The sequence below is a fragment of the Acanthopagrus latus genome, chromosome 8 (assembly GCF_904848185.1).
Source record: "Acanthopagrus latus isolate v.2019 chromosome 8, fAcaLat1.1, whole genome shotgun sequence".
Lineage (NCBI taxonomy): Eukaryota > Metazoa > Chordata > Actinopteri > Spariformes > Sparidae > Acanthopagrus > Acanthopagrus latus.
Genome location: NC_051046.1, coordinates 16,108,599 through 16,126,208, shown reverse-complemented (window position 1 = coordinate 16,126,208; position 17,610 = coordinate 16,108,599). Strand labels below are relative to the sequence as shown.

The 17,610-nt window shown below is 42.1% G+C and overlaps 1 protein-coding gene across 1 annotated transcript in view; it reads left to right on the top strand.

Annotated features, from left to right (window-relative positions):
- fbln1 (fibulin 1) overlaps positions 1-3,029 on the top strand; it is a 31,644-nt gene extending 28,615 nt beyond the window's left edge. The window contains exon 17 of the mRNA XM_037108265.1: positions 2,417-3,029. Within this exon, the coding sequence (XP_036964160.1) occupies positions 2,417-2,556 (140 nt within the window). The 3' untranslated portion in view covers positions 2,557-3,029. The remainder of the gene's footprint in view (positions 1-2,416) is intronic.
- Positions 3,030-17,610: the final 14,581 nt, after the last annotated feature.

The window sequence follows — 17,610 nt, the reverse complement described above, 5'->3', positions numbered from 1 at the left end:
GAAAAGAAGAAGGCGAACGCGTGGGTGAGGGGATCTGCCATCATACAATGCCAGTATCCCAAAGGACACAGCGGATGGCGCATAATGGATCATCGTTTGTCCTGTGGTGAACAATGACCAAATGGGTTTTTACTGCTTTCTTAGTTCCACAGACGTTCCACAGATGAGACACTCGTAATTCAGACCAATGAAGGGAGTGATCTGCCGTCACATTGATCTATGTTAAGTTAAACCCTTGAGTCATCATACGAAAAAGCTTGAACACGTTAACTGACTCAGGCACGAATAAGAAAAGCGCAAGAGGAGTGCACGAGAAAAAGAAAGAGGATGGTTGAAGGTGTGATAGGAGGACTGTGGGGTGATTGTGCTGTCTGACTGCACTCTGCCGATGGCTGTTCAAACAGGCCAGAGCTGAAATGTCACCAGTTCTCTGCAGAGAAAAGGCCTGCTGACAGCCTGTATAAACACTGGCATTTTTTTCTCCCTGTAATCGCATGTTCACTTAAAAAGAGCACCCAATGGATTCCACGGGCATTCAGTAATGCTCTGTTGCAGTTTTCCCATCTGCCTTACCATGAAAGAAGGTTGCTCCCATCCATACAGAGGGTGGACGGTGGGAAGGAGGGATTAAAGGTTGGGAAGGCAGTTCTGAAGTAAGATAGTTGACTGTTGAGTCTATTTACCGGGTTGTCAAATGCAAACACTTTGGGACATTTGGCTGGTATACCAACCCAGAGCATTGGTATTTGACGACCTTGACTAATGGCCACGCTACCCTGAACATGTCCCGTTTTATATGATCTCACAAGCTAAGCAGGACCTGGGAATATCAGCGTCTGCCAGCTTTGTTACTGTATTTCTTCAGAGCAATCTCTGGCACAGGAATTTTCTTCAGGATTTATAAAGTCCTGTCTTGTCCTGAACTTGCCCTGTCTTGTCTTGTCTTGTCTTGTCATGTCTTGTCTGGGAATGCGACTCAACAATCTACTGTCTTTGTCCAGAATCCCCTTCCCTACCTTTACATTCAAATTGTCATGGACAGATTTGACATCACAAGACTTTGGTTAGCTTGTCAACCACAATCTTCATTGGGTTACTCATCCAAATGTACCAGCTGATACTGTATTACGACACACCTGATGACAGGTAATTTGTATAAGTGAATTGGGGAGGTGAAAGACTTTTTGGGGAGATGGTCTTATTTTCTTTTACCCTTTCAATCCCTAGCCCCCGTGGGGAAAAAACAAAAAACAAAAAAAAAATTGCCTCAAGAGACTGATTGGGTCAGTATTCATTGGAACTATTTTCTACCAAAGAAGTAGTCTCTATGAAAACTGCTGATGGTCATGTCTGTCGATCATCCACATGATAACATCTAGCGAAAGCAGCACATCAGCATCGTAACGGGTTCAAGTCCTCTGTCTGTTTTTACTCTGGATGTGTTCTGCCACACAAAAAAACAGTTCCCCAAATTTGCTTTGGGTTTATAAGTGCAAAGAATTACACAACTGATGTAGACAGCTGTACTGAATAAAAAAGGAGAATATGTAAAAAAAAAAAAAAAATTGACTGAGCTGAGGCAGACAACTCAAGAACGCATGCAAAACACGTGTGGTTCAGACAGCCTGACTTTTTTTTTTTTTTTTTTTTTGAAAGAATTGAATAACAGATGTAAATTTTTCAATGCACTGAGCACCACAAACAAAATTCCAGTGAATTCAGATGTATTGGGGTGGCAGCAGGATTTCTGAAACCTCAGCATTTGAAACCATGAATATACTGTACATACTGCTAGATATCACAGCAGTAGATGAGAAAACATTGTAGAACAAACACTAAATGCGCAATATGTAAGATTTTGTTGAACCATTAAAAAAATTAATTAAGATTGTCTATAGAAATGTGAAGAAGCAGAAGTTTTGACATTATGATGTCTTTGTATTGTGCTGCAGAGATCTACAGAAGTAAGCATGCTAACCAGCTAGCCCCAGCCATCCTGGTCCAAATACTAACACTCCCCATGTCCCCGAGTGGCAGCTACAGTTAACAGCAGTTAGCGGTAATGCTGCTGATATGCTGCCCTTTAATTGTGTTGAATTGAATTGTATGAATTTGACAGGTGGCCAGTTGCTACATATCGCACTTTTAAAAATCAAACCCAAATGAAAGACATATTAGACGAAAGCTTTAATACTGAGTACTTAACTTCTCTTTTAGTTAATGCGTTTCTGAAGAAATCAACACATGTATATTATATATATATGTGTAGTACAATAATGTGGCTGTATCGTACTGACAACATCCAACAGTCGGATTTTTGTGGTACATGGTGTATGTATCATACCACAAAGAATCTATAATGCTGTTGTCGGTTTATATTGTTACTGATATTGTTCTTCCTTTTTGTCTCCTTCAGGTGTTGTTCGCCAGGTGAAGCCTCTGATTGGTCCACTGACTACAGTACTGAGACTGTCCATGCGCAACCTGACAAATCAAGGCGACTCCGGCCAGAACATCATCAACGTTCATGTCTTTGTCTCTGAGTTCTGGTTCTGAGAGATGGATGACAAATTTGAACACGTGTATTAAGACATCCATTGTCAACACTGCACACATTGGTTTTGTTACATCAGTGCATGAATCAGTTTCGGGGTTTTAATGTCGTGTTTGATTACTCTTGACAGTTTCTGAGATGGAAGGCTACGAGCTGCTTGTGATGAGAGTGTTACACTTTGTTTTGATGACAAGCTCAACCTGATGTGCACTCCTGTGCATCTGGCATAATGGAGCTGAACATGGAGACACTTTGTGTTACAGAAACATCTTTAAGAATTCAGATGTCCAGAACGTTTTTAAATTGAAAGTGCATGCATTTAGAAAGGTCATCAAAGGATATGATGATTCAACAATATTCTTTTCATGACATTATACGCCTTTGTCTTTGTAACATTCACTTTTCCTTTCTTACTGTATGCATTGGATGAGGTTTTTTTTTTTTTTTCTATGGAATAAACACTATTTTAGTTACAGTATTTGTTTTTGCATTTCCTCCCAGAAACATTTAAAGACCATCGTTTGAATTTCTTACTGAATTTACACTAATGGGCTTAAGGAGATACTTATATTTGATTTATGTACATTTTACAAGCCATATGAACAGAAAAATGTCACCTCTGCATAGCTAAAACTGTCTGGAGACTTTTAATGGTCTTTCGGCTCACTCCATGTTAGAAGGCTGCAGTTGATCAAATGTAAATACTTACTTAGTAATTTAAACCTTATTTGGCTGAATCAGATCTGTCATTGTAATTGTTCTAACTGTTTTTGATCCCTCTCCCTTTTGACAAAATCCTTCCATCTTAAAGTGGGCATGGGAATCTGTCTTACAAAACACGTTCCAATGTCTATTTTGACATATAGATGTATAGTTTGTCTCTACTTTAAACAGACTTTTTACTATGTTTCACTAATTTCAAGAAACAAATGAAAAATCAAGGACTAGCTATCAATTAATACAGTTGTTCATGAATCCAGGGATGAGTCCAAAATCCCTGATTTTCTATGTAGTAAACTCAATTGTGAGTGTAGATTTTATTAACTAATACTCTCAAGAACTCAAAAAATCGATTGTCCATTGCATGCATACTTCCTTTTGCTAATGAGTTATAGTGTCTCACAGAATAGCGAACAGATGTTCCTTTTAAATGTAAACATATGTAAAAATATGTTTTCATCACATTAGTAATTTAGTGGAACTTTCCTTGGCATCCTGGTCATGAAAACATCATCATGACTTGCAATATTCCGAATGAAGTCATAACTCAATGACAGGAAACATGATGATGATAATTTGCACCTGTCAATATTAGCTAACAAACAGAGACATGCAAATAGACCTATCTTAGCCAGTCTAGTTTTATTCATGGCAGTCAGTGGAAAGTCAATTTCCACAGTGGACATTTGGAACATGGTGTTTATTTTGCACCCAATGATATCTGGTGAGGGGCAGTAAAGACGTATATTGACAGCTTGTCCCCAGAATAACCTCAGCTGAGTTCTGACGTCCATTCGCTTCTGCTTGAGATGCCCTCTGCATGCATATACACACAATGACTGTGGGTTTCACTCATGGTCTTTCTGTTATTCTGAGGAGGTAATATTTTCAGAAAATTCTATTTTCAGTAGTGCGACTAAGGTGGCAACAAAAGTTAAAGACCATGGGGATTGGTACAAGCAACCACATTCCTAATTACCTTCATCAGTGAACCGGAACTCCTCTCTCCATCAGACATGGGTGGGGGGGGGATATCAGGCTGAAAGTGAGCTGAGCACGTCAGTAACGGCCTAACTGTGAGACTGTAATCATCACTGTGGCCGGGACCAGCCAAAGCCTCCCAACGCTTCAAAGACAATGGAGGAGAGGGCGCATACATCAGGATCTCCAGTCGTCTGCCGTGATGGATTTTAAGGCTCTGCTGAAGGGGGATATCCTCTTCAGAGGAAATAGAGGCCAGCAGGTCAGCCTTGTGGTCGACATGAAAAGAGGGAAGAAATGCGGTGTGTGTGTGTGTGTGTGTGTGTGTGTGTGTGTGGAGAGGAAAAAAACACTGTCAGCCAATGTTTGATATGGTTCATGCTTTCAAATGTTTCTAATGCAATTCAAGAGAAGAGAGTTGCACTTAGTAGAGTGCATACCTCTGCCAAGGTCCAACAGTCCCCTTTAATCCAATCAAGCCTAATCCAATATCAAACAACACATAATGGGAAATTAATATAATGTGAAAAAGAACCACCCCTATGTTAATGAAAGTGAGGAAAAAACCCTGGATCACCGGATCTGTACCAGAGGTTAATGGGGTCTGTTCTGGGCTGAGACCGATCCTCTGTCCACATTTGGTGGAAATCCTGGCATTTGTTTCACCTGTATATCTGTCAACTTCTATGCTAATCAGAAGAAAGAGGAGCATCCATTTTAAGGCCACTTCTCTTTGAAGAAGTTAAAAGAAATAAAAACAAAAAAAATGTGTACATTGTCCATAATCTTAAATCTGTACTGGTTTATCACTGACTCAGATGAGAGAAAGTGTCCCTAGTTGAAACAAACACTTTGAATTGGCTCTGAGCGGCATGTCAGAACAATGCGTACATATTTGGCTCATCCATGCTGCATACCGAAATCCGCAGAACAACGTTGTAGGGACATTAACAGCTGAATATGAGCAACGAAAAAGCCATATAGCCAGACTGTGTGGGAGGACATTACCCAGGAAAGGCCTGGCTGGCTCTGAATCTGGACAGTTAGAAAGGCTGGGGCAGCAGTCCCTAGCAGCGTTACCAAACCACATACATGTGTGGGGACAAATGAGCAAATATCTACTGCCAGATTCTCCATCCAAAGCCAAGAGGGAGCTGCTTGCACTGGAAGCCTATGGTATGACTAAGCCGAGTGGGCTTGATGAGTCGACGTAATGGCAGGGAGCAGACCTGTGTGTGTCTGCACTGTTTGTTTGTGTACTCTTCTGTGGCACAATGGTGGTCAGGCCTCTCAATACAAGCGGTCATGGTGGTGTCTGGCCCAGAGTAGACAGGGTATGGGGCTGATGGGAGTCTAGCCCAGGGGTTGGTGAGGAGGACTGATCCAGACAGAGACCAGAGGACCTCAGGAGGCACGTGCTCGGCCGACTCCTGCACTCACCCACTCCCTCTTTTTCCTGGCGTCCTACCCCGGCTCCCACCGCAACACATGTTATAGGATATAAGTGAGTTCTTTTAATAAATTTGGGGGTATTTATTTTTTTCCTCTATTTTACAAACCACTGTTCCTCATTACCATAAACACAAAAATGCTTCTTTTAGATGGGCACTACCAGCCTGCTGTGGTTTTCCATGAGGTCCTCATCTCCACAGTAAATTTCATGTTCGCAAAGATACACTTTTATCTTTTGAATGTGGGAAGGTGAGAAGATGAGCTCCGTGTTCACGCACATTTATTGCAAAATTGGCTCGTGCCCTATCTTATGCTATAAATTTGAATAAACCGTTAACAAACTACCACTAACTATCGCCGCTGATATGAATTTGTCAAACATATTTCACCTGTGTCAAAGTGTGCTCACATGCAGTGCTTTTAAGGGAATTTGCAAAGTGGTGTTTCATATAAGTCCAATAGATGGCAGGCACATACAACACAACGCCACACAGCCAGAGAGTTTTAACAACACATCTCCCTAGACAACTGTCACCACCTTGCATTACAATGGAAGAAACAGCCAACCTAAGACCAATGTTTTTATACTTTTCAGTACAAAAAAATCCCCTTGTGAATCCAGCTTTTCTATCCAGTAGGACCAACTCTGCAATAAAATCTGAACTTAGTGAAATTTATGCCCATCATTTTTAAATATGTTCCAGTGGGACCTACATAGTACGACATTAAACTCCTATAAGATTCTGATTTAGGCTGAACAAAGTGTTGGATTGCACGAATAACAGTGTGGGAGTCTGATGTGAATGTTACGGAAAAATCTACAGGGACCCTCAACCAAAATAGGATCATAAATGATTGGCTCCACAACGCCGTATTTCATGACAAGTTCTATACAGGCTTTGTGATATGGGACTCCTATTATTGCCTCGCCTTAAATCAATTAAACCTTTGAGGTTTAGGGTGATAGACAGTCCACCAATTACACGGGGGCTCCACCTTGACCCAAAGAAAAACACAAAGCACACAAGTGTGTCCCTCCATAACTTACAGATTTTAAACGTAACCGTTTACAACCACTACTGAACTCGAAATGTTGCCAGAGTACACAGTGGATCAATCACATTTGGGAATAAAGACCGTGGCTGAACTCATGAAAATTCAACGTGCAGTCTCTTTGTTGTTACAAGCTGCTCCGAACACACTGTGACGTCCACAGTGCTTAAGTGGATACATATCATTGAGAAGGAAGGGAAACAAATCCAACCACACGCAGTATAACTGTGCAGTGATGGCCACCTAAACTAGTCGGGGACCTTAGACTGTAAAGTCATCTTTTCTGTAATGAAACGGGTGATTTTGACATGACATTTATTTGTTATGTATTAAGTCATCTTTTATTGCCTGCCGTGACATTTTAAACAAATGTGTTCTTTCGAAAGATAAAAAGCACAGTGTTTATTGAGGAAACTATCCCTCTTCCATGACACACTAGCTCTGAGACTTAAATGACCAATAATGGGAAATAACACTTCAAAAAGTTGAGGTCTGTTTCTTGAGATAGAACAATCTGACAAAGGCTTGCCTGAGATTTGTGTTTTTTGTCTTTTTTTAAGTTAAAGTAAAGTCCTAATATTTAAGGAAGTAAATGTGTTGCCATAAATTTCCTATGTTTGCCTGTTTGCCATATTAGAGATTTTAAAGGGACAGTTAACCCAAAAATAACAAAATACATATTTTTTTGTTTTTGTAAAGATAATCATGACTTGTTCTTGAGGGACTTTCGAACTAAGATAGAATATCTTGAAAAATATGAATATTTAATACCAGGTACAAGATCTTAGACTTTTATTAAAAGATAAATATAACAAAGCTTGTGTGCTGTGTGTTAAGCAAAACAGTAATCAATTTACTTGGCAGTGGCTTATCGATACTCCATGTGCAGGAAGTGCATCACTACTGAGCTAGCTGTCATTACAGGTCAGCTGAAGAGGACACCAAGAGTAGTTCAGTGGAAAGAAAACAGTTCCAATGTGAAATCGCTGTAGCAACACCCTCCTAGTGCTATTTCATTTCACTATACTCCAGAGAAGGCAGAAATCTCTACGGTTGAAACAATTTAAATGGATCGGATTGGATTTTGTCATGAACTGCCCCCTTTAAGGAGATTCTAACCCCATATCAAACCTACGTCATAAAGTAGCTGTTTGCACTTTGAAAAACTGATCCAGCGTTGAGGCTTGGCCCTCAAGGACTCTTTACCCTGACAATAACCATGATTTCAAAGCCTGCCTGCGAGAAGGCTTCTCTGACACAACCAGCCCTCAGACCGCCAACGTTTGACCTTTCATCGTCGGTCAAAATGAGCCGAGAGTTTGCTGCGTCTGCCAAAGCGTTGTTTTGTCTGTGGCTGAGTGCGCACGCCCAACTGTCACCTCTCAGTGGACACCTCACACCGTCTCAGATGTCTTTGGGTCCCTGCGCAGTGACCAGACAGGGAACAGACCGGCAGAAAGGAGCGTTACTCTGCGATCGCAGGGAGTTGTCAGTGGATTTTGGCACGTCTTGTTACAAAAGGGAACCATTACGTGTTGTATGTTTTGATACGAGGTGTCAACTATGTACTCATCGGGGACTTGCTTCACACTTGCCCTCCGACTTTGACACTTAGAATCATCACTTACAGTGGTCACAATCACACCCAGTAATTCATCACGAAATCACTCAACAGTGTGTGTAATGAGTATGAGCTGCTTAACTGCTGAGTTCCTACTAGCAGAGAGATACATTGGGTAACAAATTTTATCCAAAACCTAAGAAAAACGCCTGGCTTTTGGAATTGCAGCAATAATAACACAAATGTGTGGAGCAGATTCGAATAAGACAGAACGAAGCCTGCTAACGTACTTAGTGTGAATCAATCCGACAGGGGAGGTGAGGAATAAATTAGCTGCTATGACAGTATACATTTTATAATTGTTTTTGCCTGAGCTCGATGAGAAAAAAATGTCTTTTTGATAGAAATACTATTTATGGGTTTGGGATGGCAGAGCTCGATCTCCCAGAGCACATCTGTATGTCATTGTTCCTAAACCACTGTCTCTGCAAACACTCACATTTTAAGAAAAGAGACTTAGAGAATTAATTATCCAATTGTTCAGAGGCATCATCATGGGGAAAAGGACTTAAGGCGTCAAAAGGCACATTTTTAATTTGGTGACAGTTGCGATGCGTTTGCCCGCTTTCCCATTACCGTCGCTGCATCTCTGCCCGCTCCATGCTCCATTTTGCTCCCTGCATGACTTCCAGGGTGATTTAGGTTTCCAGGAACCGCAATGAGACAAAGGTCATCTGTGATATTAATGAGTGGTAGGCCTTTGAATCTGGCACACTGGCACGAAGCTGCTCTGTGTGACTAAATGTGGCTTACAATTGCCAATGATAATTAATATGTCACATTTTGTTTTTCAACAGGGTGTTCTCTGTAACTTCAGAGGGCTGGGGAAATCCATCAAGCTCTTTCTTGGATTAGTGCTTGGTCACACACACAAAGTAGGTTTGGTTAATGGTTACCCGCTACAGTATGGACGCCTGTATAGCAGGTCTGTGAAGGTAACTCACGCACACCATACGCCTGTTGACATAGCCGTGATGAGAACACACTTCGGAGCACAGGAGAAAATATCTACCTCAGGGGCCACCATGTAGTTTGGGAGAAGAAATTCACATTCAGGAGTTTAATATGGACAATATGAATGAGGTAATAATACAAAGTCAGAAATGTTTATGTTTTCCATCACTGAACAAACAGGCTGTTCTCAGAGGAAAATAATAATTAGAACACTGCTTGAAGCTAGAGAGGTGGCAGGGTCTGCTGCATATAAACAAAGTAAAACAGAATGAAATTGTGTTATCCTTGAAGGTCAGTTAGTTTATTCAGTCATAAACTTTGTTTATTTAGTATATTTAAGCATAAAATATACTCAGTGGGGAATGATAAAAAACTTCTTCCCCAAAACTGCATAGTGCACCTTTAATGCATATACTGCACGGCCTAGCCTATATTGTGGCTAGACCACTGTGATGCCGTCTTTTTTTCTGTCTCCCCTCATGTCTGGGAGAATTAACTAGATCAAGCTCTCTTGATTCCGACCTATTAGTGCAAAGTTCAAAGAAACCAGACTGGTTGTTAGACACCATATCCTGTGTTGTACAAACTATGTATCGCACAGCCTTGACTTGTTGTGCGGCGAGGATAAAGCAGATAAGGTTAGGGTTAAAATGTAGTTAAGCTGGCGGAGACTCTGGAAGCCATTGAGTCATTGATCTCAGCGTTCTGCGATCCATACCGAGCCCCGGGTTATTCTCTATCCCCTCACCCTCCTTCCTCTTTTAGCCTTTGTTGTGGTCACTGGGACAATCGGTTACAGCCCAGCGGAATGGAAACCACTCAGTCAGTCCCCTGCTACAGCAAACTATTAAACAGAGGATCCGGTTACTATGACCAGTCTGGGAGGGAAGGCATCTTTCGGGGAGATTTAGTTCCTCAGAGTGCTTCACTATAATCCCAGCCAACAGAAACCATTTTCATGCACGTTATTTAAATCGCTTACAACGTTTCAACCAGTGAAATCCCTCAAATTACTACCGAGAAATCAGCATTTGCATGACGATCACTCTGCAGATCACTTCCAGGGTGTTTATTTCAGTGTAAATGTTGTGTTTTAACCGACCCTTTCCCCTAATATCTCATCGCATTGGGCAAATTCAGGTCACGGTGGAAGTGGCTTCATTCCCAAAGCTATCAAAGGAACAGCAGAAGACAAACACAACATCGATGATGAAGTGGATAAACAACATTCCCTCCGGAAACCCAATACAACTTGTTCCTGTGAATTGGCCTGTCTGTGTGTCTCGCTGAGGCAACAATGGTGATTTCTGTTTGAGTCTTGTGGCTTCCAACCCCAGACCCTGTCTCCCAGTTGAAGCGGCACAAATGGAGGGTCGTGGTCGCTGCGGATGCTTTGTTTTCCACAGTGCCTTCTCGCTGCCGTCCCGCCCGCGATGGGACCATCTGCCTTCTCAATTAAAAGGCATGTTTGTGCTCCACATTTGTTTGTGCTCACAGATGATTTTTGTAATAAAACTCAGACTTTCTGGTATTTCTTGGATTCCTGGGTGATGACACTGCGCTTTGCTTTTTCGGGCTTGTGGCTGTCTCCCGTGGAAAATGTAGCTCGCAGAAACTACTTGCTGTTTTCTGGTGTGTCTGTGGGATGAAATGAAGAATAGAATGAGTCTCGCTGCCACAATTAAGAGCAGACCCGCCGTGTGCTGGGGAACGCACAAGATGAGGAGGCAGCCATCTCCTCTGAGAAACGACCACGGGGACGAGTATTTCAGCCCAGAAAATGTCATCATAATATGTTCTATTGTTCCGTCTTATCATCGCAGTTACTGAGTTAATAGCCATGAAAATGCAAAAAACTATTTCTCTGTATGTTACACTAGAATCCGATTCTATTAGGACTGAAGTTTTCCAAATTGTTAAAATTGTTTGTTATTGCATTTGGGTGGCACAAAATGTGCGAGAGAAACAATACTTCGACAGAGACACTGACACATGTACAAACCAATGAAAAATATTTACAGAATATTCCAGGAGAGTGGATGTCCTTTTGTATATTCTTCAAAATACGACTTCCCGAATTCAAGGAAATGTTATTACGTTTTTACGTACATTGTGGATTTGGCATTGGCGCTCTTTTGGACAACACTGGACTGTCGTGGGAGCTCCATGGACCACACACAGCCTTTTGCCCAGAGCACGTTCAGTCCAGTGCCCACTTGCCGAGACATTGAGTGTGGGAAGAGGACGGCACAGACAGTGACCACCGCTCATCCTTTGGATCAGTATTGTCTCACGGACATGCCTTTGTTGTGAAGAAAAAAAAAGGCAGGGAACAAGTTTAAAACTTATGAGAACAAACTTGAGATTTGAGATCTCTCGCTGTCTCTCTTGCATTACATGTCAACCCCCGTTATTGGGTCAAGGACTAAAGTTTGCGTGTTTCGAGCGCGGAATGATCTGTAACATTATATTGTGATCTCATCAGACTGTCAAAGTTCCCACTTTTGTATGACCACTTGAGCAAAAGAAGATAGATTTAAGAGAGCTCTTTATTTGAAAAAGAGCTCATTGCCAATCAGTCAATGGTTTCTACAATTTATGGATGCCGGCTGTGTTTTGACATGGACTGTGTGTGGTATATGGTAATTGAGGTGGAGAGCGAGAAGGCCCAGTTTGAACGCATTGTGGATTCTGAGGAGCCCTTCGCGTTCAGTTGACCTTTGCGAAGCTGCCATGGAGGCCTCTATAGCTCAGTCTCAAGGATGTGCAATTGTGATGATGAGTGTAATGAAGCTATTGTAGTTCACACAAGGGTCTGTCACCGAACCGCCCACCAGCACCGCTAAATGAGGAGCGGCATGGAGAGATTTCTCATTAGGGCATGGTTGCAGTGGTAAGGGGTCTTTCTCGGTAATGATTTTACCATATGATTCCAGCGCTGTGGCTTTTCACTGCTTTTTCTCAAGACAGTCATGGGTGTAAGACCTCCCTCTACACTTTGATGCTTCAAGTCTCCTTTCCACCATTATGAATGAAGCATGGCACCATTTGGCTCAAGGGATTCAAACCATAATGTGATTTCTCCCCATTGTTGTTCATTTTTTCCTCAAATTGCACAGCCACCCCTTAAAAACAAGATTGTCTAGTCTGTCTTTGGGGATATACATAGCTGTCATCCGTCAGCAGTCACTGACTAAAATCTATAAACACGCTGAATACTTGGCAATTGACTCCTCCACAAAAGTGCAAACCAGAATTCTTTGAGTCTGTGTTATGGTGCTGACACTGTCGTCTCAAAGGCTTGATGAAATCTCCTTGGATGCTCTGATATACCACTGTTTTGTCTTTGGGCAACGCGCAGAATTAATACTTTTAAAGATGTATTTGTAAGAAATGGACTCCAAAGCTATAGGGGGCAGCATAACTGCTTAGTGCTGCTCGTAACACTGGACTTGCTACTCTTTGCTGTAGCTTTCTTTGGCTATAGAAACTTGCTCCTGTTAGCAGGTAGCTCAGTTAGCCCTGGATAGCTAATGGGAGTACCAAGGGCTCAGTAAACTGGCCTCCCAGTGAATGTGGCTGGCTGGACATCAGACTGGGACTGAACTCAGTCTCTGAGACTGACAGATGCCAGTTCCAGTTTGAAGACAGGAAATACAGTACATAGGTGATTTACAGTGGCTCTGACCGTGAGTTTGACTCAGGGTACGCTGGCAGAGCAGTAGAGCTGGAACAATTTCACTTCTTTCTCTGTGAATTTTATCTCCATGTTCCATGATATATGGGTGTGTGTGTGTGTGTGCGTGTGTTTTTTTTTTTTTTGACAATGAGTTAACAAGGCTCTTTAGTTCATCTTAGTTCAGTAAAAGACAGAAACACGAAATCAGACTTATTAGGTTGTATTTTTCTGTTCAGTTTATTTTATTTACTTAATTGAAGAACTAGCAAACTGGCCACATTTACATGTCCCAGTTTGTGCAGTACAAAGTGGAATCATCTGACAGGCTGTGACTGTAAATGAGGCAGAGATGCATACAACTGACATGGCCGTAATGCAAAGATGCTGACCTCCTTCTTATCCGCATATGAAACTATGTCATCCTTAAATTAGCTGTGTCAAACACCCTCAAGCCAAGAAACATATATCTCTCCTGGCTCGGAAATTGCCTTTCTGGGGCATCGACTTACATCCTTGCACGTAGTAAGTCGTTCCCTTGGAGGATCCACAGTTACATAAACACAACGTGTCTTATGGGGTTTTATAATTGTGTTATTCATACTGCGTGATACAATCTACCATAAGCCAGGTCGGGTGCAGTGCCACAGATGGTAGGAAGAATATGTGAGCAGTAAACACGAGAAGGTCTGCTCCATTGACAGGAATTCCACTTTTTGCTGTTGCTGTGAAACATGGCATACCTAATTGTACAGTGGTCACCCACTAGGTCTAAATAGGGTTCAAGACCACACAGTACGTTGCAGGCCCACTGTAGGAAACTCTCAGAGACACAGGAAGAAAACTGTGAACTTTCTTCACTGATTGTTTTACTTTAGGGTAATCCATCTGCGTAAGGTCTCAAAATACACCTCTTCCCATTTATAACGTCTTCATTGCTACACCTCTGTTTCATGTATACCAACAATAGGACGCCATGCCAAGCACTTTGGACGATGGACCCGTGTGACCGATGTCTTTGACTGAATAACACGATAATGTAATGTGATTTGTGACTTTAATATCCATTACATTTAGAGAATAGCAGGACTCACTTTATGACGATGACCCTGAGCAACAAGTGCCAGAAGTCATAGAAGCTTCAAGAAACAACGGAACCATGACTTGGACAAGTGATGAGGAGGTGGGGAGATTTACGAGGTGATAGTGTGCTTACTCTCAAGGCTATGGCCCCTGTGTTCCCCCCCAAAAAAACTCTACTGACAAAAAAAAAAAAGAAAAACAAGTGGTGTCTCCGGTAGTGTGTGGATTTTACTCCATCACCGGCCAGCCCAAGTTTAGATCACCCCCTCCTGCTAATGACACATTCAAATTAGCTGTGGTTAGGGTTTTCTTCAAATACACAGCGAGATTCACACAAATTCTTCTCCCCACCTCACCTCTCTCTGGTCTGGCCTATGAAAACCACATGCCGGGGTCACTGTGCTCTCCTCAAGCCAAACCAGACCCATAATTTTGCTTTTGTTTCAGATGTAGCCTCAAAGCCTGAAATATAAAGACCCGGGCCAGCCTGGGAAGGTCAGTATGTAGAGGGAAAGAGCGAGATAGAGAAAGAGAATGGGAAAGACTGAAATAAAAGCAAGAATGGAAGAAAGTAAGAATGAGAGAGGGGGAAGAGAGGGAAAGAGGAGCTCAAGAGCGCTGGTGAGAGCGGAGCGGTTTCCAATCTGTTGAGGAAGTCTTTATTATACAGTATGTGTGTGGACAGGAAGCTGTGTAACGAGGAGCAGATCTCGCCAAACCACCGGCCATTACTGACCATTGCTGACCATTACACCCAATGAGCTTTAACTATTTTGGATCCGTGCTATCTCCAACAGAGCACATTCACACTCAAGTGTAATCTCCTGACGTGACATGAGAGTAGCTGACAATTTCTTCCCCATAACTCCTTCCTTTTCCAGCCACTGACTTTTATATAGCTTTGAAAAATAAAACAAACGTCTTCCCATGAATGACCTTATAAAACGAGGTGACTCAAGTTCTCTTCCTTTTTCCCGCTGCTTGTGACGGATGAAAATCACTTTACCGCCTTGTTTTGTCACAGTTCATGTCGTTGTTGTCTCTGACGTATGAAACGGCTCCTCTTGACCTTGCTCATAAGCTTTGGTGATAGCTGTGGCGTCCGCATACTGGCAATATCACTCACAATATGTTGCTTATTGTGGGTAATATACTTAACATACTCACAGAATGTAACTTTTGCCGCTAGAGGTCTCAAAAGACACAGTTTTTATGACTTCATGAAGTAGGGGCAGGATTATGGGAGTTTATGTCTTCATCAATCCAGATGAAACTCATGAATCTCACTGGACTCGAGCAGAAATGTTCAAGAAAGAGGTTATATATTAAAGTTTTGTTCACAGCATGCCACGTTACGCCAGCTTTCTCCCTCGCACTCTGAAGGAGCAGTTGGATGATTTCCCAGAAGTTTGACAACAAGCAACGGTTACCTTACCTGTTGGTAGACAACTTTTTGGCTTCAGCGCGCTATTAACGCAGTAAATGCTGATTGCACAATATAATGAACGTGTATTAATGAAACCATCCGTGTGTACATTGGTCAACCTCACGTTCACGACATGATTTTGTCACCAGGCATACGGTCACCTGGATAAAGGAAGGTTAATAATTTGAATAAACTTAGGTTTGGTCCTGTGTTGTTGATATTTGCAACTGAGGGAAACGGAAATTATCCAGTTTCCTTTGCTACAGTGGTGCCAACAATAACTTGGAAACGCTCGGGGGGGAAAATTGTGTGTTGCCACTTTAAATAAAATTACACATTTTTCTGGGGTTGAACATTGTTGGAAATGTAAGTACACAACTTAACAAAACATTTAATAAATATGCAGTGGTTTTTGGACTTTTCATATTATATTCTTAACATCAAAAGCCGCTCCAACAATGACACTATGTCCACACTCCCTCCTGACTAAATTTATACTCAGCTGACATTTAGGTGGGCCAAACCAGAGCTCCAGTCATGATGAAATGGGTTTGCTGCCAATCACCACCTTGTGTTAAAATCAAAAAAGTCAAAATGCACACACCATAAGGCTCCCATTGTAACAAGTAACACGGAGTGGAGTGGAGCTGGTGTGGTGTTTGGGTGATGGACTGAAACCCAGAAACCTCAACCTCCTTTTAAGAAAAACAAACCAGTTTTATTTGAGAGCCAGCTAGTGCATTATACTCCCCTGACCTCAGGAAGCTTTCCCTTTTGGTCCAGTTCTGGACACACTGTTCCACCAACAGGGGACCACGCAGATCTATGACACACGTGATGGCCAAACTGTAGTGTGGCCCTGGCCACAAATCCAGCAACATTTGTCCCCTGGAGCCTTGTTTCATGGGAAGCCGACACTCTGACCACAGATGGACAATAACATGGCTTTTACTTGGCGCACATCAGTGTTTTGTATATTACGTGACATATTGCTTGGCTTAGCATTACCTATTGTAAAAATATCCATAATCATTCAACCTCATGGGGAGATGTTGAGTAATTGCAGGCAGTATGAGGATTTAAAGCGACTTTCATACAAGTATTTCAGGGTAATACAACGGAACAATATTGCAAGGAAATACATGGAAATGTGAGCCGCTGCTTGTTCTGACTGCCCCACAGAATAACACATAACAGCAGCGGCATTGTAACACTGCCATCATCTGTCAGTGGTGGAAGTGGTCTACGTTAATCATTTTATAATAATGTGAGTGTAAATCTTGTACGTCCAGAGAGGAATCGATCCCAGTACGTTTTAAGGTACCCTCCTCCCCCATCTGTCTGTGTAAAGAGAACATCCTGTCACTGTAAGTAATTCTTCAGGATCTAGCTACCCGTTTTTAGAATTATGAGTATTCCTGCTCTTTTTTGCTCTAGAGCAACGGTTGTGTATAAGCAGCGGGTTTTTTTTATTTTTTATTTTAGCAACAGTTTTGTTGGGCGATCCATTATTCTCTTCCAGGAAAGCCGTGCATACCTCTCCGTCAGACAATGTACTGATTTTTATCTTGTGCTTGACAGAAATGCCACAGACTAAAACACTTCTTTTTTTTTTTAATGTCTGCCTTGTGCTGCTGGATCCAGTTCCTAGGAAACCTGCTCTGGAGAAAGACGACATCTGGAAGCCCTGGTGCTGCCTCCACAGTAATTGTTTATGTTTTAAGACCACTGGCGAGTCTAATCTTGTCATGTTTTATTAAGACCTGTATTAAAGAATTTACTGTGAAGAGTCCATGACAGACCTGCAAGATACCACCGTGGGGAGTTTTGTAATCAAAACTGAAAAGCACTGCGAAGGGATTTTCTATGCTCCTGCTGTATGCAATCTGCCGGTGGCCTCCGATATTGAGCATGAAAGACAGACATGCTGGCATCTGGCTGTTCAGGCCGTGTGTTATATCCAAGGCCGATGGGATCGCCAAAGCTCCAGTGCATATTATTCTAACATGCAGTACACACGCTCACTGCATTGCAAAGTAAACAACCTTAAGTGCAGCCTGTAGGGCAACAATTTAATCCTGAGTGCGTTG